Source organism: Penicillium paradoxum (assembly GCF_028828445.1).
Source record: "Penicillium paradoxum strain IBT 22861 chromosome Unknown utg000003l_segment0_segment0, whole genome shotgun sequence".
Taxonomy (NCBI): domain Eukaryota; kingdom Fungi; phylum Ascomycota; class Eurotiomycetes; order Eurotiales; family Aspergillaceae; genus Penicillium; species Penicillium paradoxum.
The window spans coordinates 818,212-840,325 of NW_026643181.1; the positions used below are offsets into that span (position 1 = coordinate 818,212).

The window sequence follows — 22,114 nt, forward strand, 5'->3', positions numbered from 1 at the left end:
TCGTCACCAGGGTCCGACCTTAACTGGTGTTCCCAGCCCGTAAGTTCCGGAGAAGAGCTGGTCACGGATGGAACCCATGTCGCCATTAGCTCCGTGAGTGGGTGGGTCGGGTCCGTTCATCCATCCCAAGCTCAGGCCAAGTTCGTTGACAGCTCCTTGTAGCTTTCCCCCTGAGGTTTGATTGTGCTTCGCCAGTTTTTGGTCCCATCCTCCGTATTGCAGCTGGATGCCACCGCCTCGTTTTGCCGCTTCCCGGATCACCAGGATCCATGCCTTGCAGATTTCGTCGTAGGCTGAGTCTCTTTCGATGTTGTTCTGTGGCGTACTCCAGCGTGGCAAGGCGTGGATGATGTCGGTTGCCCCATCCAGATAACTCATAGATGTGGATGCCTGGGTTTCGTTCGGGGGAAGGAAATTGGGGGTGAAGTCACTCAAGGCGTCAAGGAGGTTGGTGAGCGGCTGCCGGACTCGGTTGTAGGCATAGTCCGACTCGGTGTTGCCACCCAACGGGAAGGATGACTGGAGGGTAGCTTGGTAGTTTCGAAGAACCTGGAGAGTCGAAGAGACGTTCGGGCGAGGGGATGTGTGCACAATCTCGTCGGCAAGTTGAGGGTGACGCTCGCACATGGTCCGTACCACGGTCCGCAAGGCATCGGTGTCCAGGGTCTCTAACAGACGAGGGAGGGACAGAGGTCGGCCTGAAACATTCGGTCGGGAACGTTTGATATTGCGGTAATTATGAGGGAGCTGGCGAGGAGTAAAAGCTGGAGAGTTTGTGGGCGAAGCCGACATGCGTCCATCATGATCATTGTCGTCGTCCGCTTTCCGTTTACGGTTGGAATACGACGAGGAGGGTGTAGACACTGGCAAATTTGTAAGTATCCAAGTACATCGGACAGACTGTCGTCAAGCAGGAAAAAACCATGGGAAAAAACCATGAAGTATTCCGTCATTTGAGAAGGGATGTCTTACTCATACGGGAGGGAGAGAATCGGGGGTTCTCGTAGAAGTGAGGAGGAACAGGAGGTGTGGCCACCAGGCTGTTCATGATGACAGCCGGATGGCAGAGGGAAAGAGTGATATTCAGGAGGACTCGAAAATCCCAAGGACGAAAGCGAACAGCAAAGTAGCAAGGAGAGAGAATGGATGAAGGTTTGAAGTGGGGAGAGAGAAAGGGTAAAGGTAGCGGTGGAGAAAAAGTAGGCGTTGCAGGTGGCAACGCAATCCCTTTGCGCAGCTTTGAAGGGTTCTGCCTTACCAAAAAGGGTTTGATGTGAGTTCTGATTGTCATAGAAATAAATGTTCGCTTTTTTATATCTCAGTACATGGCCTCCCAAAAAATCTTCTGGTTGTCGAATACGTCAGATTAAAGACTCTCTCCACTGCTTTCGGGCACGGCTATACGATACCCGCATCATCTCCAACGCACTCTAATCGGGGAGACAACCTAGACGATCCCCAAATGCCAGCCCTGGAGAGTTGTAACAACACACAGGATACACCAGAGAAAGTACCTTAGGTATCCATGGATATATTAAAGACGTCAGTAGGGGACCCCTTAATCTAATTATTTAGGGAGTTCATCCATACATAATTTACTAACTACACCTGGGCAGATATAGGACAGCTATGGTAATCTACATGTACATGTAGATCCTAATAAGGGCGTACATCATGGTCATCTTGGGATGTATCGAGCTTGTCTGTTTTGACACCCGATAGTACGAGCCCAAGATTGTTTAAGAGCTTATACCTTGTGTGCATGTAGTAGGGGTTGGCCTGGGAATTACCTAGATACTACCTATACCTAGGTATAGTTATGGTTGGTACCTTGTTTTTGAGGTTCTCCAATTCACATGGAAAACTCCAAGACGATGGATCTTTGATTGCCTTCTTTTTTCCTTTGTTCGATTGTGATGGTCCCTTGAAAGACCTGTGATCAGGTACATCCTACTACAACAAGAGAGAGAGAGAGAGCCAAAACGGTGAAATTGTAATCATAAGTATTCTTTTGGCATAGCGAACGAACATAAGAGGGATATCGTATCTACAAATACAAGGACTGGGCAGCAACAATGTCGCGGCGGACCTTGCCTAGGGCCTCCTCGAACTTGCTCTCCAGGTCTTCGCTGCCCATCACCTTGGCAGCTTGCGCCATCTGTCGCAAAGCTTCTTCCAACCGGCGGAAGACACGGATCAAACTACCCTCATAGACATCGGTCATTTTACTGGGATAGTTAGTATACTGATAGTGATGTAATCGGAGGCGAATGGGGTAGAGGCTTACCAGATCTCGGCGAAAGACTTGCCCTGAGTCCAATCGTAAACCACCTCCATCAACTCCCAGTGGAAGCTCTGCACATATTCCTCCTCATTGATGGCCATTTTAGACTCCTGGGACACCTTGGCAATGATGCGGGCCTGTGATTGGATTTCCCGGAGTGGCTTCGCCAACTCATCCTTGGCTAACGCAGGGGCTTCCTTGACCTTCTCCTCAAACACGAAACAACTCATAACAGATGCGGTTTGCTCGGGTGTCAAATTATTGAAGAAACCATTGAACAATAACTCGCTCAGCATCAGCTCGTCACCTGTGCTGATCTCACAAGCAACCCGAGCCTTCAATTGGACAACTTCGGCTTCGTTGATAAATCCGAAACGGCGAAGCACACGCTTGCGACACTTCAGCTCATCCATATGCAGGACCGACATGGCTTCGGTGATTTGTTTCTTTATCGCCTTGATCCTTGCAGCCAACTCTACCTTCTGGGCATATTGCTCGTACAACTCAGTCAATCGGGGGGAGTTGTGTAGAGGATTGCTTAGAAGGCGAGACTCCAGAACTTCGATTTTCTATGTGATGGTTAGTAAAGTAAATTATATATCGGTCAGATGGAATGCTTTTCTTACCCGAAGCAGCTTCTTGAAGCTGTCGTCTGTGATACCCATGTTCTCAATCGGGTCGAGTAGAGGAAGACCGTCAGGGAAGCGCCTCTTCACCTCAGCGAGAGTCTTCATGACTCCATTCCGGGAGTCAGGCGAGGTGAGATCCTTCGGAACCATGATCCGGAGATGCGAAATTTCTTTCATACAACTCAGAACCATGGGCACAACCTCACTGCGACTGGGCTCGTCTTCCTTTGCAGGGTGAACGCCGGGCGGAAGATCTTCGAAAGTCTTGGTGCCGATCGCTGACCCTTGCGATACGTTCAGCAATACATCAACAATATAGGATTGGTGAGCGGGGAATTTTTCGGTGTCGTTATTTCCTTGCTTGCGTTTCTTCTGGTTGACCACCACACCCCAGCCATAATCTGCATTCTTGTACCTCACATGGATCAGCCGGCCAGGGTGAATGAATTGCAAAGAATAATTCGGGTGGGTAATGACATGCTGAACATCGTCGGCAAATGTGTCAAGTTGCTTCCGTAGCTCGTAGTATTCGCGGACGGTCCCTTCGTCTGAGATGACCATATTGAGGCGCTGCTCCTCAAGACTCACTAGCTCCTTTTCCAAGCCTGCAACACTTCCGGTGTTCTGGAATTGCTTGAAGCATCGTTCGAGCATGTATTCGGGCGAGATACCCTCCACACGCATCAGATTGAGAATCATATTGTAACCAAGGTGGAAGGCTGAGTTGAGTGAATCTTGTTCACCACGCACAATCTCCTTTGCGACCGCAGGGTCCATTTCCTCTCCAACCATCATGATAACAATACCTCGGTCATCAAGACCTCGACGACCGGCACGACCAGACATTTGGATGAATTCAGATGGACTAACCCAGCGCTGGCTGGTTCCATCAAACTTGCGAACACTAGTGAAGACAACAGTCTTCGCAGGCATGTTGAGACCGATAGAGAAAGTCTCAGTTGCGAACAAGACTTTAATAAGACCTTCTTGGAACAGAATCTCAATGGTTTCCTTGAGAATTGGCAGCAATCCTGAGTGGTGGACACCGATACCTTGTTGCAGCAGAGGAAGAATGTTTGTAATCTGGGGCAATAGGCGATCCTCTGGAGACAACATTTCAATGGCGCTCTCGAAAACCTTGGTGACCATATTCTTCTCAGAATCATCGTTAAAGGCCAATTTGCTCATCTGCAAAGCACCTGCCTCACACTCTCGCTTGCTGAAACTGAAGACAATAACGGGGTTGTAGTTCTTCAGCATAATCATTCTCACGATCTTGTAGATATCTGATGGGCCCTTGTTGCCACCCTTGTTCAGTTGCTTGTCCTTGCCCCTGCCCTTACGTTTGGCCAAAGCGTCAGCTGGATCATCGCCCTTCTTATCAGCAATAGCACTCATTGCTTTCTGGAAGTTCTCCTCGCGGAAGGTGCCTTTTTCATCCACAACAAGGTGGATTCCCTCGCCACCAGCGGGGAAGAAGTAGTTCTGAAGCGGAGTCGGACGATAATTGGTGTAGACAACGTGACAGGGTTGATTATGCATCTTGACAATCCATTCGGCGAATTGCATGGCATTCGGGATAGTGGCGGATAGGAAAACATAGCGGACCTTATCAGGCAATAGGATGATGGTTTCTTCCCAAACAACACCACGGCTCAAGTCGCGCATGTAATGAATCTCATCAAAAACTACCCACTGGACTTCACGCATGATCTCAGAGCCACGGTACAACATAGAGCGCAAAATCTCTGTGGTCATAACAAGACAGGTAGCGGTGGGGTTGATAGTCACATCACCGGTCATCAGACCGACATCGCCGAATTCAGCAGCAAATTCACGGTATTTCTGGTTGCTCAGCGCCTTGATAGGACTTGTATAGATAACTCTCTGGTTTTGTTTCAAACTTTGCGCAATCGCATATTCTGCCACCACGGTTTTACCGGCACTAGTATGAGCTGATACCAGCACACTCTCCTCGCGCTGGATTGATGAAACTGCGACCTGCTGGAAAGGATCGAGTGTGAACGGCCATGTCTTCGCTGGTTCGGCCGGCGGCTTGTGTTGAGAGATCGGCACGTAAGGGTAGTTCGGCGGAATTGCGACCTGATGGCGCACCTGGTGAGACACCACAAGTGCAGAAGCATCGGGAGTTCCTGCCAGTCCCCCGGAGCCTGAGATTTCGCGTTCCTGCTCGGTTTCAAAAGAATCGGCAACTACAGGCTCAGGTTCCTGATCCAATCGAGGTCGCTTTGGGCCGGGTTGGTTGGTTTGTTCGGAGGAAGTCGCAATAGGTTCGGAGTCTGCTAGTTCAGCGACCACAGCAGGTGCATCTGACATCGTAACATCCTCATCTTGTTCGATCTGGACATCTTCAGGTTTCTTCACATCGCCATTCATCTGTCGTTTCTTGCTCTTATCCTTCTTGGGGCGTTTGGAGGCCTCTGACGGCTTCGCCGCCTGAGGTTGGTCCTCAAAAACGTCAAAGAGCTCATCCATCTCCAGCGGTTGGAATTAGGGAAACAACCACAGGAGGAGAATGAGCGGCGACAATAACCGGTCTGGACTTTTTTTGGTTGAGAAATTTAAAAGTTCTAAATGGGGCAAGCGGTGGGGGGATTCCGGGCAAACTGGAGCTAACCAAATTGAGTGGCCTGCTGGTCACGTGGCTCAAGATCATCCCATTCCGCACCTCGCGATGTTCGGTTTGGCTTCGTCCGTCCCTTTCCGATCGTCCACTCTCTCCTCTCTGTCTCTCAAGGTTCGTATCTACTGTTGCAATTGGGATCTTTGGCTTTGCTAACATCGTTTTCCTCTCTCAGATGTACTCCTCCGCTATCCGGGCTAGAATGGCCACCTCTTTCGCTGCCCGTCGTGGCTTCTCCACCACTCGCACCCAGCTTGCCAGCCCCTACCACTACGCTGAGGGTCCTCGCACCAACATCCCCTTCAACCCCCTGACCAAGCACTTCTTCTGGCGCTACTGGGCTTTCATGGGTTAGTGAACTCAAACGGACATATGCGCTTCCCTATGACTAACTCGGGCATCATATAGTTACCGGATTCGGTGCTCCTTTCGCCATTGCTGGTGAGTTATACGTCCTTTCTACGATTCTACAACTTGAACGTACTCTAATGACCTTTCTCTTTAGTCTGGCAAACCTACAAGACCAAATAAATTGCCCTTTATGCTGTATTTTTCTTGCGATAACAGTCTGGGCGACTAGGAGGTCGAAAACTTGGATCGGGTTTGAAGCCGAGGCGGATATCATGTACAAAGCTAGAGATTATTATTGCCAATTGGTTCCGTCTGTTACCGACCCTATTGTAAATGTGTAGATGTTGGAATGCGTAGCTTAAACGGACGTTGAAATGTGGATGAAGTCATTGGCTGAGCCGCTGTGGAAAATCAAAAAATCTCTGGGTCGGAGCGATTCAGATATCAGTTCTCACGAACACAACCACTTCCAAGGAACGGATTAGCTATTTCTAAGAGGGAAGAAGAGTTGGTCTTTGGAGTCCACCTTTCTCTTCTTTTCTTTGAATTTCAGTACATTTACATTCTTCATCGCTTCATGGCGGGGTAAAAAAAAGAAGCATAGAAAAAAAGTTACCCGTTCCTGAAAGATGCGCAACTTGAGAAACGTCCGTCTCGCCGAGACACAAATTGAGGGCGAGTTGCCTCTCACTGCTACGGCATGGGATACTGCTTCAGACTCGGTGGTGTGCACCTTTGGTCCCGCCGAGAACAACGCAGTCATTGAGGTTAGACGGAAGCGCCCCGAGATCACTTCAACAGATCCCCTCTCTCCCGATGCATTCGAATGCATTGCTTCCTGGGACGCTCCGTGTCCTTTACCGGACCTGCCATGTGACCGTGTTCTCTCTCTGCATTACTTTGCGGATAACCTGACAACTTGTCTGGTGCTGGAAGGGGGCGATATTGTCGTTGTCCGTGAAGAACCCCTTCCTGGAGAAGACAAAATTGAAATCGTCGGCTCGGTTGATGTGGGAATCACAGCCGCGGCATGGTCACCGGACGAGGAACTGCTAGCCCTCACCACTCGAGCCCAGACATTCTTGTATATGACCAGAGATTTCGAGAATGTGGCCGATATCACTTTTGCCCACAGTGACCTGCAATCATCACAACATGTGTCAGTCGGATGGGGTAAGAAGGAGACACAGTTCCAAGGAAAGAGGGCCAAAGCTCTCCGAGATCCGACTGTCCCAGAGAAGATCGACCAAGGAATCTTGAGCAGTTACGATGATGGCAGCACTACTATCAGCTGGCGAGGAGACGGGGCGTATGTTGCCGTGAACACTATCGAGGCAGAAACTCGCCGTGTGATCAGGGTCTACTCGAGAGAAGGCACCTTGGACAGTGTGAGCGAAGCCGTGGATGGATTGGAAGGTGCTTTGAGTTGGCGGCCGTCTGGCAGTCTGATTGCCGGAATCCAACGACGCGACAATCGCATTGATGTCGTATTCTTCGAAAGAAACGGACTTCGCCACGGCGAGTTCTCTCTTCGTCTATCCGAGGATGAGATGAAATCATGGGGCTCTCGCATCCATCTTGCTTGGAATGTGGATTCTACTGTACTTGCTGTTAAGTTCCAGGACCGCGTGCAGTTCTGGACAACCGGCAATTATCACTGGTATCTGAAGCAAGAGCTCCCGATCACAGTTGATCCCAATTCTTCGCTTCCGTACTCTCTTGAATGGCACCAAGAGAAGGCACTGCGTCTGGTTACTGGGTCTTCAGGTACGATACCTTTCCATTAATAAGAATTCAAGAATAAAAGCTAATCGTCATAGGCTCGATACTTGACGCTGATTATGTTTTTGATGTCAACCATGGTTCTACCTCCATTCCGGACGACGTTGGTGCTGTTGCTGTTATCGACGGAGGTAAGTAACTAGATAGAAACTGATTGGGAGCATTGCTAAACGAAAGCGCAGAAACTCTCAAATTGACTCCGCTGCGACTTGCTGGCGTGCCGCCCCCAATGGCACACAACGAGTTGGCTCTAGAGTCAAACGCTATTGATGTCGCATTTAGCAAATCGGGAACCCGCATTGCTGTGTTGATGAACAACAGGTTCTCCATTTACCTCTGGTCTCTCAAGAGTCGACCAGTTCCTCTTCCCATTCTTGAGTCGAGCTATCCCTTATCAGACTCCCCAGCCAATCGGCCCCGGCAGATTGCCTTTTTGAATGAAAATGAGGTATATGTGCTCAAGGATAGCGGACCGAATTCAAGTCACATTGAACGGACGATCCTGGACACCCGAGCCACTGAAACTGTATACCAGGCTGCAGACTCAGAGCAGCTGGCATCGATGTTCGCCGGAATCGGTCACCAAGCCCTGTGGCTTTCACACGCCCGTCAACCAGCTCGTCCTGTCAGCTACTCTAGCATCGAAGTGTCACCATCAGGAAGTCTCGATACTGTTCCGTGGACGGAGAGTCCTAATGTGGACAGCCATTGGGCTCGTGTTGTCTCCATCTCCGAGGATGAGGTAAGATTGCATTTGCATGATATGTGGAAATCTTTGCTGACTCTTCTAGCGTGTCTTGATTGCATTGACGAGAACCGGTACGCTTTATGCTAACAAGCGAGTCCTTGCGAGGAACTGTACCTCATTCCTCGTGACCCCTTCTCATCTCTTGTTCACAACATCGCAACATCTTTTGAAGTTTGTTCATTTGAACCACGTGGATGGTAAGATTAATTTGCGATCATTATATTTCAATATGCTAACGTGATTGCCTCAGAGATGGAAGTTCCCGAGGATACACCAGAAACCGATGAACGGTGCAGAAGCATTGAACGTGGTTCCCGGTTGGTTTCGGTCATACCGTCGGTCTTTGCAGTTGTCCTCCAGGCTCCCAGAGGAAATATTGAGACCATCTACCCTCGCGCTCTAGTATTGGCTGGAATCCGCACCTTTATCGACCAGAAGAAATACCGATCTGCATTCCTGGCATGCCGCAGTCAGATGGTCGATCTGAACATTCTCCATGATTATGCCCCCGAACAATTCATGGAAAACATCGCGCTGTTCGTCGATCAAGTCAAGAAGATTGAATACATCGATGACTTCATTTCTCGCTTGTCGTACGTAGATACCAAGATGCTCTAAAGTTCTTTTGCTAACGATTTTATAGGGAGGATGATGTGTCACAGACACTGTATAAAGACACCCTGAAAATATCGAAGGACGTATCGGCAGCTATCGCCCAGCCGGAAGCTTCAGCAACCCCTTCGATGCCTCAACTGGGCAAAAAGGAGAGCAAAATCAACAAGATTTGCGATGCCTTCCTGGCCACCCTTCAGAACCGTGTCGATACAAACTTGCAAAATCTGATCACGGCGCACGTTTGCAAGTCACCACCCGATATGGAAGCAGGCCTCGGACTTGCTGCAGGACTCAGAAGTATGGAATTAGCTCTCTTCCCCGTTGTAATATTGGGACATAAGCTAACCATATTCCAGAACAAAATCCCGAACAGGCTGAAGATGCCATCTCTCACATGTGTTTCTTAACTGATGCCCACCGGCTCTACTCTCACGCATTGGGTATATATGATCTTGAGCTTACATTGTTGGTTGCTCAGCAAGCTCAGATGGTGAGACCCCCGAGTATAAAAGTTTTGACTTTCCTCCTGCTCACAATATCTAGGATCCTCGCGAGTATCTACCATTCCTTCGTAAACTCCAACAGCTCTCAGAGATTCGCCGTCAATTCGAGATCGACAATCACCTTTCTCGCTTCGAAAAAGCGCTCAAGCATTTATATGCCCTCAACGCTCACGATGAGATCCGCGCGTATGTCGGTAGACATATTTTGTACAAGGAAGCACTTGAGCTTTACAAGTACCAGCCTGAGCAACAGCGTGAAATCACCGAGCTATATGCCGACTATCTCCAGGATCAATCGAAATATAAAGATGCAGCAATTGGTAAGTGGTTCAAAGATATCACAGCAAGACATAACGACAGCTGGCTAACCATCAAACCTAGCCTATGAGTCTCTCGAGCTTTATGAGAATGCTTACAAGTGCTACAATTTGGCACACAAGTGGCGCGAGTCGTTGTACTGTGCTATGATGGCATCTCTTTCCGAGGAAGATATGGCCGTCCACATCGATGGTCTGATCACAACCCTGATTGACGAAAACAAAGACTACGTCTCGGCAGCAACGATCTACGTCGACCACTTGCACGATGTCATCACAGGCGCTCGTCTTCTCTGCCGAGGATCGAAGTTCGCCGATGCAGCCCGCCTCCTTACACTCCATGGAAAGAAGGATCAGGTTGCCGAAATTGTTGACTCTGGTCTCGCTGAAGCAATGGGCAATATGACCGATCTGCTCGCCGACTGCAGATCTCAGCTCAATGCCCAGGTCCCACGAGTCCGCGAACTTCGTCAGCTTCGCACTGCTGACCCGCTTGCTTTCTACGGTGGTGATCCCACCGCTGGTGATGCGGGTGTCGATATCCCCGACAACGTCTCGCTGGCTCCTACAGATGCATCGACGCTTGCTGGTCGCTCCATGTTTACTCGTTACACGGGTAACACCGGCAAGACCGGCAAGACAGGAATGTCACGTCATACTTCGAAGACTCGCCGACGCGAGGAACGCAAGCGTGCTCGTGGTAAGAAGGGCACCGTTTACGAAGAGGAATATCTCGTCAACAGTATCCGACGACTTATTGAACGAGTTAACTCGAGTGTGGCGGAGACTGAGACCCTTGTCGACGCCCTCCTGCGTCGTGGCATGCGTGAGCGTGCAGCTGCCATCGAGAAGGCTTTGCAAGAAGTCTTGACTATGTGCGCGGATTCCCGCGACGAGATCTTTGAGATTCCTGCCAGTCCAGAGAAAGCGAACGAGGACGAGGATGGTGAAGAGAATGCTGTTGAGCCTACCATCCTGCCTAACTCTGGAGGTCGGGGTGCCGGCGTTTTAAGGGAAAGTATAGCCATCGTTGAAGGTGGTGGTACTGCTCGCGTTAAGGAGATCCCTATCGTGAAGGAGATGAAGAAGTCTTCCTTGTTGGTTTGAAACAGTTGATCAAGATAGTGAACATTCCAAATATCATGTATGCAGGATGATGAAATGAAAACCAAAAGTTGCTTCTGTTCTAGTACTTCCAACTAGAGTTATGTGTCGGCAAAGTGACATCGAACATCCGATCTCCTTCTATACATACCTGTATGTAGACTTGAGTCACCGTCATCGGGCGCAGGTCTGCTGATTCCCTGCCACAGCCTGGCCAAAAATAACTTGCAAAGCCATGTTGCACGGATAACCCATGATCACTTGCATAAGAAGGACAAGGGAGTCGATCTCGAAGCGCGGGGAGTATCCTGAAGCAACCAAATTATATACAACATACTGCATCTGTCGAAGCAAAGTGATGCAAGAAATATGATTCGTTCACTGAATCTCACAAAGATGAGACATATCTGCAGTACTCCCCCGAATGGCCAATTACCCAAATCAATTGGAATATATACAAGAAAGCCGAATGAAAATATAAAGAAAGCCGGAATCACATCTCGATGCAATAGCCGTGGCCAGGAGATAATAGCCAAAATAACCCGAAGCGAGGCCATTTCTTTCCCAAGAATCGTAAGTATTCACCGAAGTCGTTGATGGCTGGTGTCAGTATGCTCATGTGTTGGCCCAGACGATGCGCCTCTCTATTTCGAGATATCTCGCTACCTTCCTAGGCCTGGGCACTCTCGCGGTGGCCCAGGTAACGTCCAGGGCTATCAAATGTGCTTGCGATGGTCTCGCCGAGCATTCTCAATCTGCCTGCCGTAGTATGGGCGGGGCGTTTAATGACAATGGGTGTGGATTTGCGGGTTGCTGTGTTTATGCCGACAGTGAACAGTCTCAATTTATTGAAAGCTGTCGCACACTCGGGTACGGCTTTAGACGCTGTGATGACTGCCACTCATGTTGAAAGATCGTCTAGCGGGATATGGAGGTGAAAGTGCACTCGAAAGCGAATGGTTCATTGATAGGTAAAGGTTTCAAGTTGGACGCTAGTATCTGTATCGTGTCATGTAAAGGATATTATATTATTGATGAAGGTGACCGTGTTTGCCGCCTAAGTGTAAACCGAAATCACGCTTCCATTGTATTATTATGTTCTAGGTAATCCGCGAGGGAACCAATAGGATACAGCGAAGTAGATATCTGCATCAAGCTTGCACAGCCAAGTTGAATTGGTCCCATGCAAAGAAGAACGGTGGGGTATCTTTCAGGTCGTCCAACTCGGATGGGTTGGTCAAGAGGGGGTATGCTAGAAGCTCATTTAAACCTTTTATAGGGTGCAGAGGATCTCACCAGTCTCGCTGACAAGGTGGTCCTCAACCTTGATGGGTCCCTCTCCGACACCGGTCAAGATGACACGGCTCACACCGTCCTTCAGAACTTCGACGGCACGGGAATCAACCTGATCCAAGGCAACACCAGGAGCAGTGACGTTGGCCAGTCTCTCGTAGAATGCACCCTCCCAGCCCTCGGTGTTAGGACCAAGAATGGCCTTGACAGTGCCCGCCACAAGCTCAGAATCCTTATCCTCGTAGTAGATGACAGCATTTGGGCCAGCATCGAAAGTGTAAGCGCAAACAGTCCGGCCAACAACACGGTTGATATCGTGCACAAGGCGGACGGCAGCACGCGAGACGTCGTTCATGTAGAAGATAGGGGGCCATGAGTCGAGGCAAGTGGCGTGGAAAGTGTTCGAGTCGCGCATGGTGATCTCCGCGAAGTCGTGGAAGTTGCGGTTCTGAATGGCGGTCTCGATAGCGGCCATACGCTCGGGAACAACGTTCTGAGCTCGCTCGGCGAAGAGAGCCGAGGTGGCCACAGTGGTCTGCATACCCTCAGTGCTAGGCACGTCCTTCTTCTCGGCGCTGACAACCAGAACGAGAGCCCGCATCTCAGGCCAGTGAGATGCAGGAGCAACCTCCTCAGCCAGACTGTCGCTACCATCGGCAAGCTCGCCCGTGCGCCATGCGACATATCCACCCATCAGGGAGCGGCAGGCGGATCCAGATCCCTGACGCGCAATGCGGCTCAGCTCCTTAGGAGACTGAGGCAGTTGGTAAAGGTCAGCAACGGCACGGACTAGGGCTGCAAAGCCAGCGGCGGAGCTGGCCAGACCCGCGGCGGTGGGGAAGTTGTTCTCGGAGACGATACGGAGAGGGAGGGCGGAGAGTTTGGGAAGGGAAGCATCGCCATCCTCAAGGGCCTTGCGGAGGGCACGAAGATTGGAGATACAAGCGAGTGTTCGCTTGGAAGACTGGATATCCTGCGGCTTGCCGTTCAGGTTCAGGGTGTCCGCAGTTGGGTAGTCGGCAGAGCAGGAGGCGGTGGTCAATGTACGGAGAGAACGTTGAGAGAGAGTGACCGAGAGGGATGAATTGGTCGGAAGGTTAAGAGTGGTATCGCGCTTGCCCCAGTATCTAGAAGAATGCAGTCAGAAACGGGCTCTGTATAAAGGGGATGAGGGGTAATCCAAGGCCAGCATACTTGATGACAGCAATGTTCACCGGAGCAGTGGTGGTGGCCCGGTAAACAGATTGGCTAGATGCAGACGCCATTTTTGCTTTGGATAAACAGAAAATAAAAGGATTCCCAACAAATTTCTAGAGAACTATAAGAAACAAAAGGGGATATTTCCTTGTTGGGCGATCTTGTTTTGTCCAGGCGGTGAGGGCAAAATTATGTCTAGTTCCTGATGCGTGGAGATCCTCCAGTCATTGACCCTCAATTATTCAACAATGGGAGCTGACCAAAGTAAACCTTCTGCCGTGGAACCACCAGTCGCAACATGCCCCGTGGACCACAAAACCCGCGAGGTATGGCTGCAACAAAATGGCAACGCACCTCACCCTGGGGCCTCTGATGTTCCCGCCGAGCAGGGACAGGCACGCGCCAAGTTACAACGACCACTATCATCAGACCGTGAAGTGAGCAGCATCCCTCGAGCCGGCGATTTCAACTCAGCAAGCGCCTGCCCCGAAGCCAACAAGGGTGCTCCTTCCCCATACGCTGCGTCACATGGTAGCCCATCCAATGCCGAATCCGAGACTGGCCGCGATGAAGCCACCGGAAACTGGATCTATCCATCCGAGAAGCAGTTCTTCGAAGCCTTGATGCGCAAGGGTAATACTCCTGGGTCGACATCCTCGGCCTCGGAGCTCGCGACTTCTGTGGCATCCATCATTCCAATTCACAACGCCGTCAATGAACGCGCATGGGATCAGATTCTCGAATGGGAGAACAATGGCCCCTCGTCAGATCCCGGAAGCAAGAAATGCGGAGGACCGAAATTATATTCATTCCGAGGACTTGGAGTTGATCCTCAATACCTAAGTCCGCGTGCGCGGATCAATGGATGGCTCGGCTACCAGCACCCATTTGATCGACATGACTGGGTTGTTGAACGCTGTGGTGGTGAGAAGATTGAATATGTTATCGATTTCTACCAGGGCAAGCCATCGGAAGGCAATGGAAATACCCCATCGGGTCTGGCTGCCAATGCCAATGCTCCTCCCGGGAAGCTCAGCTTCTTCCTTGACGTACGGCCCAAGTTGAACAGCTATGAAGGTTGGAGGCTGAGGTTCAATCGCTTCACGGGCCTATGAAGGGCCCATTGAAGATTGGATTTGGCGGGAAACACTTTCGCAATGCACATAGAAAAGCGACAACGGAGCACGGGCAGGATCTGGGACCCAGTTGGGTATTTTTTGCATGTATAACATAATTCTGTACGATATTGTGCTACAGATTGAGAGATAGCGATGAATAAATGTTCTCCATTCAATATACAGCGAAGGTTGCTAGTAAATGCGCAAACTAAAAGTAAAAACGTAAAATGTAGCAAAAAGGTCATATGCTTCACTAGGTAAAGTGAAATCATGCTGAAGGGATATCGTGCGCATACATGACGAGATCATAAGACGAAGGCCGCAATGATAGCAACGAGTCAACAAGTGCAAAAAAGCTCAAGAAACATATCTATCCGAGGACAATCGCAAGCACAATAATAGCAAGAATAACAGCAAGAATTACAAAGAGGCAGCAAGCCCTGTTGCGCGCATTTTTCTGATATCTGCTCGCGCTGCGCAGCTCGACGTTGGCGCCTCGGGTATCCTGGGTGACGTTCTCAACGTTCTCGCTGATGATATCCAACTGCCCTCCCTGTTCTGTAACGATGTGTGCAACGTCGCGGAAAAGCTCATTCAGCTCTCCCACGCTCTGTTCAATATTGCGGATCTCAGTCTCGCGCTCAATGATCAGAGACTCTTGGAAGTCCACTTCGCTCTGGTTGGCCATACGATTTTGGGCTTCCAACTGCTGCTGTTGTAACTGGACATCGTTCTCAGTGGATGGTTGCTCAGATTCTTCAAACGCCGTGCGTGCAGCAACTGCAGAAGCGCGCTGTTTCTCGAGTGCCCGACGTTGAATTGTTTGGAATTCGTCCAAGGTAGCCTTGAATTCGGACGATAGCTTTTGTTGTGTCCATTTCTGAGAGGGCTATATTGTCGGATGTTAGCATGACATTGTCAGATATAAGAGAAACCAGATAGACCATACATTAACATCTTCCCAAGTCTGGATCCGCTTAATCCCGTCTCCAACGTCTCTAAAGCCCGTGCGGGTTTCCTCAAGAAGATTATGGACTCGTTCGCGCACGCGCTCTGTATCTCGCTTGGTACCAAGGAGTGCGATCTGGTTGGATAGGCGAGAAATGTTCGAAGTCAATGTAAACAACTGATCTGAAAGCTGCTCGGCTAGATGATCGAAGTCTGGATCGTCGCGGTACTGCGGGTCTTCATCCCTGCGCATAGTGGTAGGCTGGGCCTCCAACGAATTCAGGCGGTCGAAAGACATTGTATATGTTGTATGTGAGGTTGGGAAGGACAAACCGGGTGCTCAAAAGCAAAAGCAGAGCAAACTGGGATGTCACTTGAGTTATCTGCAGGTCCCTGCTGCCTTCGATAGCCGTGTGGATGCTTGGAGTGCAGACCGCCCTCACATGACGTACTATGCAGCAACTAGTCCCGATATGGCCTAGTGACTGATTAGATGTGGCACAGTGTGTCCATGAGCCACTAGTCACATGACTATATGTGGCTAATGTGTTTTGATACCTCAAAATATTCTGAGGCGGACCTCGTCGCTGATTGATTATTCTATCCGACTAGCTCAACGCAACGTGCTGTCAGCCGCGACCAATCGTCAACGTTGTTTCTGGCCCGCCAATTCCGTCCTACAGCTCCTAGGGATCTCCATATGACGGTCCCTCTGATCATGCTCTAATCTTCTACGATCTCATTCTCTTTCACGAGCGCATCCCACTCCTCAGCTTGCACCATGGCCGCTGTACAAACCCGGCCCTACAGGCGAATCCTGACTTCGGCCCTGCACCGAAGATTTGTTCATGCTTCTGCACTCTCACTTTTAATCTCTTACATCATCGCAATTGCGATCGGGGATAAATCGTCCCGTGAGTACCAACCTTATCGAGTCGAGCGTCGAGGGTTCATTCTCCACTATCTCAAAGCACAACAAGCTGATCCTAAGCCATTATGCAGTTTTCTGGGTATGGTTCCCCTTTGGTAGTTGCGGCGTTCGAACCGTGCTACTATTCATATCCTCCCTCACCATCTTCGTCCTTCGCGTCAGTCAAATGCACATTGGCGCGAGAACAGCTCGTTCCTCGCTTGGCACGTTGAAATCCTTCACTCTACTACAAGTTGCACAAACCTTCGGCTGGTATATTTTCTCGGCATGGTGGTTCACTCAAATTTATGTGTGGTCGTCTTCGGGTGATTCCAATCTTGAGCTTGTGAAACGGGGCCGGTGCGTTAAAAGACTTCCAAATGAGACTAACGTTAGGCTAACGAAATTCAGACCACACGAGCGAGCTACTCTAAATGAAAGGCCGATCTACCTCCATTCATTCCATATACTCCTGGCATGCGTACAGGCAGTGTTCCATCTATACTATGACTACGACAGAGTTGTAGTGCCCATCGCAGAACGGAGCATCAAAGGAAAAGATGAGCGCACTCACCCAGTGCAACCGACTTCCGACTATCTACGGGTCGCCTTGCCACAAACATTGGCAGCCGGGGCGATCAGAAGCGTTATTGTTGCTGCAGCGACTCTTGTTCTGTACCCCATCTTTTTCAGACGCTTCGCGTGGAGCTGGTCTCTGTACTTTGCCAAGCTCTTTTGGAGTTTCCCGAGATCTGCGGCTGAACCTCAGAGCTTTGTTCCCACCATTTTCCCCTACTTCTTCTTCAGGACTTTGCTGCCGGGAATGATGCTTGTCCTGAGCTGGCAAACAGCTAACCTGTTCTATTCCGTGTTCATTGGCAAGGAGCCTCTGAAGCGGGGTCAGCCACTCACCACAGAAGCTAAGGATCCCAATGCCAGCCTCATCAATGGCCTCAATGCGAAGAAAGATGTGGTGAAAACCTTTGCACTCTGGGAACTCAGTCTCATAAGCCAGCGTATGCCTGACCGCCGAAAGGCCATTTTCAGCGATATTGACCGCGAGGGTGGCTCTGCTTGGAGTCAGATTCTTGACTGTACCACCGGTGTAATTAAGGCTATCAACACTCGCATTGAAGAAAGCAAAAATCCTGCGAGTGGAGCTAAGTCTTCGCCGCAAGCTGAGAAGTCTGAGCCCGTTCTTAAGACTCTCCCGCGACTCACTGATCCAATCAAAGATGATCATATCTTTACCACCGCCCCAAAGGCTACTTCGCGTCAGGATAAGTTTGGCGAGGCCTTCAGCTCAACTGCCCGATCCTTGGGTCAGTCGGAGGACTGGACCCCAGCCGCACGAGCCCGAGTCCGCGATGTGTTTGACCGTGCGTCTGCTATGCTCAGCCCTGAGCAGAAACGAAAGTTCGTCGGCTCTACTCAGAAGCTCAAGCTTCTTACTAGTGGCACCTTCACAACCTACAAACCCGCGGATGTCAACCCAATTCTGGCACGAATTCTTCGATCGCCCATCGGCCAACCCCTCTGTCAGACATATGCTCAGCGTCTCTCCTCCGTTGTTCTTGGCACACCAGAGTCTTCTCTATCTTTGATTATAGACTCTGTGGAGTCACTGACCCGGCTCCTTGTGGCCAGTTTAGCCGAAGACCCCTATGGCAAAGCCCAGGCTGATGTGCCATCTGTCGTGCGACTTCTAACCCAGACCACACTCTCCCTGGATGCATTTGCCCACCAGGGCGGCTTAGACGCCCACTGGACAGATATCGACTTCCCTCCACCGAGCGATCCCAAGGCGCAAGAAGATGCCCGTCGGGTTCCAGATGTCGAGATCTTGCTTACCGCACTCCGTGGTGGCCTCAAAGATCTCCTGGTGGCCTTCAAGCCTTACCTGCGGGACATTGGTATCGCGGGTAAGGATTTGAGGCTAGCAAAGGAAGCTGCTGGAATTGAAGAGGAGGAGTCGTTATGAGCTATGATGATCTTTTTGCTTCAATTTTTCTAATGTTCACTATATTTCATGATTTCTCTTCACAAAACTTCATGTATTGCTATCTCTAGTTTTGTTGGGTTCCATCTAGTGGACAAATGCATGGTTCGGCGTTCTATTGAGATAGGAGTGGTGATAGGTGTTTTCTGGAATACAATGTCTGTTGTAGTGAATCAAGACCCCCTTGCTGTTAAGCAGATAACCTTCAACTGTAATTTTATACTCCGTAGACATCAATAGATTCCATGGTCGTTGAAGTATGGGTCACATGACGACCCTTCTTCAGTCAACACCAACCTCAGCCCATCTACACGTCTTCTCAACAGATTTCGAGCAGCGACCATTGTACGGACAATCTCCCGTAACATAGAGCTGTCATCCTAGTTTGAAACTATGCCATTAACAAATGTCTACCATGTGCGTCGGGTCGCAGATACCTCTGCAAAAGCATGTTTGATCTGCTACAAACCATCAACTAGCGTGATGATCACACCAGATAACAAGGTATGTAAGCTTGACTTGGATGTGTTGTACAGCTGAGCAGTTCAATTCCTCACTTCGATCATGGGCTCTCATGCACACCTCGTGGCTAATGCACTCATCAGGACTTCTTTTACGTGTGCCCCGCACATCTGCAAGACCGGCACTTCTGTTCTCCAATAGTTGACACAGAGGGCCAAGCAAAACTACTCAAGGAAGAGGCAATGGCTAAAGAGATTGAAAAGGTCAAAAAGGAGTACGAAGAAAAACAGAGACGAAAGAAAGAGCGTGAGAAGGCCTCGAGCAAGGACGATAAAGAGGAGAAAGATAAGAGCAAAGACGACTCCAAGGATAAATCCAAAGATTCGTCTGAGGCAAATACTAATGATGAGAAAGACAGAGATGATAAGGCTAGTTTTTCTTTTTGGCAAAGGAAACCAGACATGGAATGTTGAAAGGCTGACCGATCTTCTCTGCTAGATCGCTTCTATTCGCAAAGGTTCTGAGACAGAGACGAAGCTGGATGATTCACCTCGCATCTTCTCTCTGCACAAGTAAGTGATATATGCACCCATTTAGCGGCTATTATTCCTAACGACAGCATAGGAATTTCTACCAAATGCGCATCGACCGGCTGCGTAACATTGAGATGGCGAAACGGAACCAGGAAAGGTTGAAGAACCCTTCATTGTTTCCTTCTGTGCCATCAGGGGACCCCTAGGTCTCTGTCGATTTTTTTGTCTTTTGAAGACTCGACATAAGAAAGACATTTGGCCTAGCCATTATCCTCTGCCCATCCGGTACGCCGAAGCGCCGGGCGAGCAGGGAAATCTTGTACACCAGCGAATGCATGGCTGACTGAATATTTCAATCATCGCGCTCGACATGTTGATATCTGTCTCATAAAAACCCTCTTACTTCCCATATCAAATTGTGGAGCACAACGAACAAAACCACGTGGAAATATTGCCATGGAACCTTCATACCCCCACATCTTTACGCCCAAGTTCTTGGCGAAGTTATCGCGCGATCATCATAGAACCATGGAGTCATGCCATCTACGGGGTATAGTGGACAAACATCAGTTCATGGCATGATATCTGGCAGTAAAGATCGCCCCTAATCTAGGGACGCCCAGCCCTTGAATACACACGAAACACCACAGCCTCCTTCCATCACAAATGAATTCCTGATCCTGCAGGATGCCGCATGCGGCAGCGAAATCTCCAGGCTGATCATTCCTTGGTCACTCGCTTACACTTAGTACACATTTGTATACGAGGCCCCCCACAAGAACCATCTTCCAAGTGGATCCTCAGCCACTCTCGCCCGGTCATTTAGGCACGAACACCCGGTAGACTAGAAACAGCCAGACTTCTACGTATTTTCCATGGTAAATTAATCAATGCTAGGAAGCTCTTCCCGCGTTGCATGATCTGCGTGCTATCAGGTGGGGGTATAATAAGCACTAGTTAGCTAGAGCGGCATCTGTTAAGACCGGAATGAAGTCAAGGAGCCCGTTAAACCTCACATCAGCCTGGGCTACTCGCTAGGCTGTCGGTTTTCTCTCCCATGGGGCCACTAGTCGGAGTAGTGTACTTTTTGTTTGCAAGAGCCTTATGAACGTCTATTTGAGGACTGAATGATCTTTCCGTGAGACATGTATTACATTACTGTTTTGTGTGCTTTCTTTCTCTCGTCTGGGACTTGCTCTGACTCGGTCTTAAGTTTTGAGCTCGGCTGTCGATATATCTTCACAGATTGACATATAGACGGTTTAATTGTCTAAGAACATATCTGTACGGCTACGATGACATCTTTACAACGGAAGAAGTAGCAACCTCTATTGACACGAGTTTGATATATCATCCGCATCATTCTCAAAATGCATGGATGCTCTCTCCAAGCTGAGCTTCACCTACCACCCCAACAACCGAGATCACTGTGCATATCCCGCCCCCATGGAAGACTAACATGTGAATACAGTAAACACCAACAATCTAGTTGCCTGGTCATGGCATCATCACTACCAGTGGAACTATCCTAGCAATCTTCCCGAACTATTCGAGCTAAATCCATCGAAGAGATGCTGCCTGGCAAGGAGAAGTGATAGTTCTGCGCTAGAGCCTTTAGAACGGACTAAACTGGCGCCATGCATTCGACCCATGTTAAAGGCATGGGCAAACACAGTGCTAAGCTAAATAGATCAGCCAAGGCAGACACGATCACACCTTGCGTTTTATTGAGTTCTGATATCAACATCTCGTACGGAGTACATGATATGCACGTTGTAACTCGCGCAATGCTATTTTGATCTTGCCAGTAGTTGGCGGTCTATATTTGGCCGCTATTTGCCTGGTATTTGACAAGGTTGGTATGGAGTAGGAAGCTTCGAGGCGGAAGATTTCCAAAATACTCGAATATAAAGCGGTTATACGAGGACATATACACAGGTTTGAGTGTCAAACGCACTATCCCTAATATGATTGTATGAGTATTAAGTCTAGATATACATTATTCGGTTCCACGTTCTCCTTAATCTACATTGACAGAGACATTGTCTCATTCAGCCTCTCCGCTATATGTTATATACAACATACAGAGTATGCGGCATGCATCCAGGCCATGAAGTGATCATACCAAGAAACCAAAGCTCATCCCAGACAAACCTGAAACAAAGTTAAGTGCCAACGATCGCCGAAGACGATCACAACAGCTATTGACAAACTATGTGACCTGGAACGCAGAAAGGATCACTCTTGTTTTCCTACATTGCCAGCGCCAGACTAGATGCGAACTCCACCCGGAGCTTCCCCCTGCAAGGCCGTGTGCACTGCCCCACCCCCACCAGGACAGGGTGATTGCCAATCACAGGATGGGGTTTGCGAGTCTATTGGCAGTTGGGCTAATGCGTCCGTGATGATTGGGTGGGATAGAGTCACTGTCAAGAACGAGCAAGACCGTCAGCAACATCCCACCAAATTTAGACCCCAGTACTCGACACCAGTACTCCGTACTATACAGCACCGATATCGTAGCTACGGGTTTACCGGGGTAATTACCTAGGTAGGTAGGAGGTATGGCGTCGACGATACCAGATACCGTACCCCAACCAGACCAATACCGGTAATACCAATACACCGGCCCACGACCAATCGGGAAGCCCAGGAAACAGACCCGCTTTGCACAGCC

The 22,114-nt window shown here is 49.5% G+C and overlaps 9 protein-coding genes across 9 annotated transcripts; 5 read left to right on the forward strand and 4 right to left on the reverse strand.

Annotated features, from left to right (window-relative positions):
- Positions 1-3: 3 nt before the first annotated feature.
- Positions 4-1,048, reverse strand: N7457_002214 (cut8/STS1 family protein; the record flags this gene model as incomplete). The annotated part of the gene is made up of 2 exons (XM_057173260.1): positions 4-863; positions 973-1,048. The coding sequence occupies 2 exons, from the start codon at positions 1,046-1,048 to the stop codon at positions 4-6; spliced, it is 936 nt and encodes a 311-aa protein (XP_057033411.1).
- A 999-nt stretch (positions 1,049-2,047) lies between these two features.
- On the reverse strand, positions 2,048-5,409 carry N7457_002215 (ATP-dependent RNA helicase MTR4; the record flags this gene model as incomplete). The annotated part of the gene is made up of 3 exons (XM_057173261.1): positions 2,048-2,228; positions 2,288-2,853; positions 2,911-5,409. 3 exons carry the CDS (start codon positions 5,407-5,409, stop codon positions 2,048-2,050), a joined length of 3,246 nt encoding a protein of 1,081 aa, XP_057033412.1.
- A 199-nt stretch (positions 5,410-5,608) lies between these two features.
- On the forward strand, positions 5,609-6,088 carry N7457_002216 (cytochrome c oxidase VIIc family protein; the record flags this gene model as incomplete). The annotated part of the gene is made up of 4 exons (XM_057173262.1): positions 5,609-5,671; positions 5,733-5,907; positions 5,966-5,998; positions 6,063-6,088. 4 exons carry the CDS (start codon positions 5,609-5,611, stop codon positions 6,086-6,088), a joined length of 297 nt encoding a protein of 98 aa, XP_057033413.1.
- Positions 6,089-6,537: 449 nt separating this feature from the next.
- N7457_002217 (Elongator subunit IKI3) lies at positions 6,538-10,980 on the forward strand (the record flags this gene model as incomplete). Its single annotated transcript, XM_057173263.1, has 9 exons — positions 6,538-7,675; positions 7,729-7,821; positions 7,873-8,432; positions 8,482-8,635; positions 8,689-9,031; positions 9,082-9,350; positions 9,410-9,543; positions 9,597-9,876; positions 9,938-10,980. The coding sequence occupies 9 exons, from the start codon at positions 6,538-6,540 to the stop codon at positions 10,978-10,980; spliced, it is 4,014 nt and encodes a 1,337-aa protein (XP_057033414.1).
- A 1,270-nt stretch (positions 10,981-12,250) lies between these two features.
- mvd1 (diphosphomevalonate decarboxylase MVD1) lies at positions 12,251-13,535 on the reverse strand (the record flags this gene model as incomplete). The annotated part of the gene is made up of 2 exons (XM_057173264.1): positions 12,251-13,397; positions 13,465-13,535. The coding sequence occupies 2 exons, from the start codon at positions 13,533-13,535 to the stop codon at positions 12,251-12,253; spliced, it is 1,218 nt and encodes a 405-aa protein (XP_057033415.1).
- Positions 13,536-13,715: 180 nt separating this feature from the next.
- N7457_002219 (cytochrome c1 heme lyase CYT2) lies at positions 13,716-14,582 on the forward strand (the record flags this gene model as incomplete). Its single annotated transcript, XM_057173265.1, has 1 exon — positions 13,716-14,582. One exon carries the CDS (start codon positions 13,716-13,718, stop codon positions 14,580-14,582), a length of 867 nt encoding a protein of 288 aa, XP_057033416.1.
- A 373-nt stretch (positions 14,583-14,955) lies between these two features.
- N7457_002220 (SNAP receptor PEP12) lies at positions 14,956-15,831 on the reverse strand (the record flags this gene model as incomplete). Its single annotated transcript, XM_057173266.1, has 2 exons — positions 14,956-15,474; positions 15,535-15,831. The coding sequence occupies 2 exons, from the start codon at positions 15,829-15,831 to the stop codon at positions 14,956-14,958; spliced, it is 816 nt and encodes a 271-aa protein (XP_057033417.1).
- A 483-nt stretch (positions 15,832-16,314) lies between these two features.
- N7457_002221 (nucleoporin NDC1) lies at positions 16,315-18,424 on the forward strand (the record flags this gene model as incomplete). Its single annotated transcript, XM_057173267.1, has 3 exons — positions 16,315-16,447; positions 16,536-16,803; positions 16,855-18,424. The coding sequence occupies 3 exons, from the start codon at positions 16,315-16,317 to the stop codon at positions 18,422-18,424; spliced, it is 1,971 nt and encodes a 656-aa protein (XP_057033418.1).
- A 411-nt stretch (positions 18,425-18,835) lies between these two features.
- Positions 18,836-19,643, forward strand: N7457_002222 (AAA-ATPase Vps4-associated 1 family protein; the record flags this gene model as incomplete). Its single annotated transcript, XM_057173268.1, has 4 exons — positions 18,836-18,946; positions 19,048-19,332; positions 19,403-19,476; positions 19,529-19,643. The coding sequence occupies 4 exons, from the start codon at positions 18,836-18,838 to the stop codon at positions 19,641-19,643; spliced, it is 585 nt and encodes a 194-aa protein (XP_057033419.1).
- Positions 19,644-22,114: the final 2,471 nt, after the last annotated feature.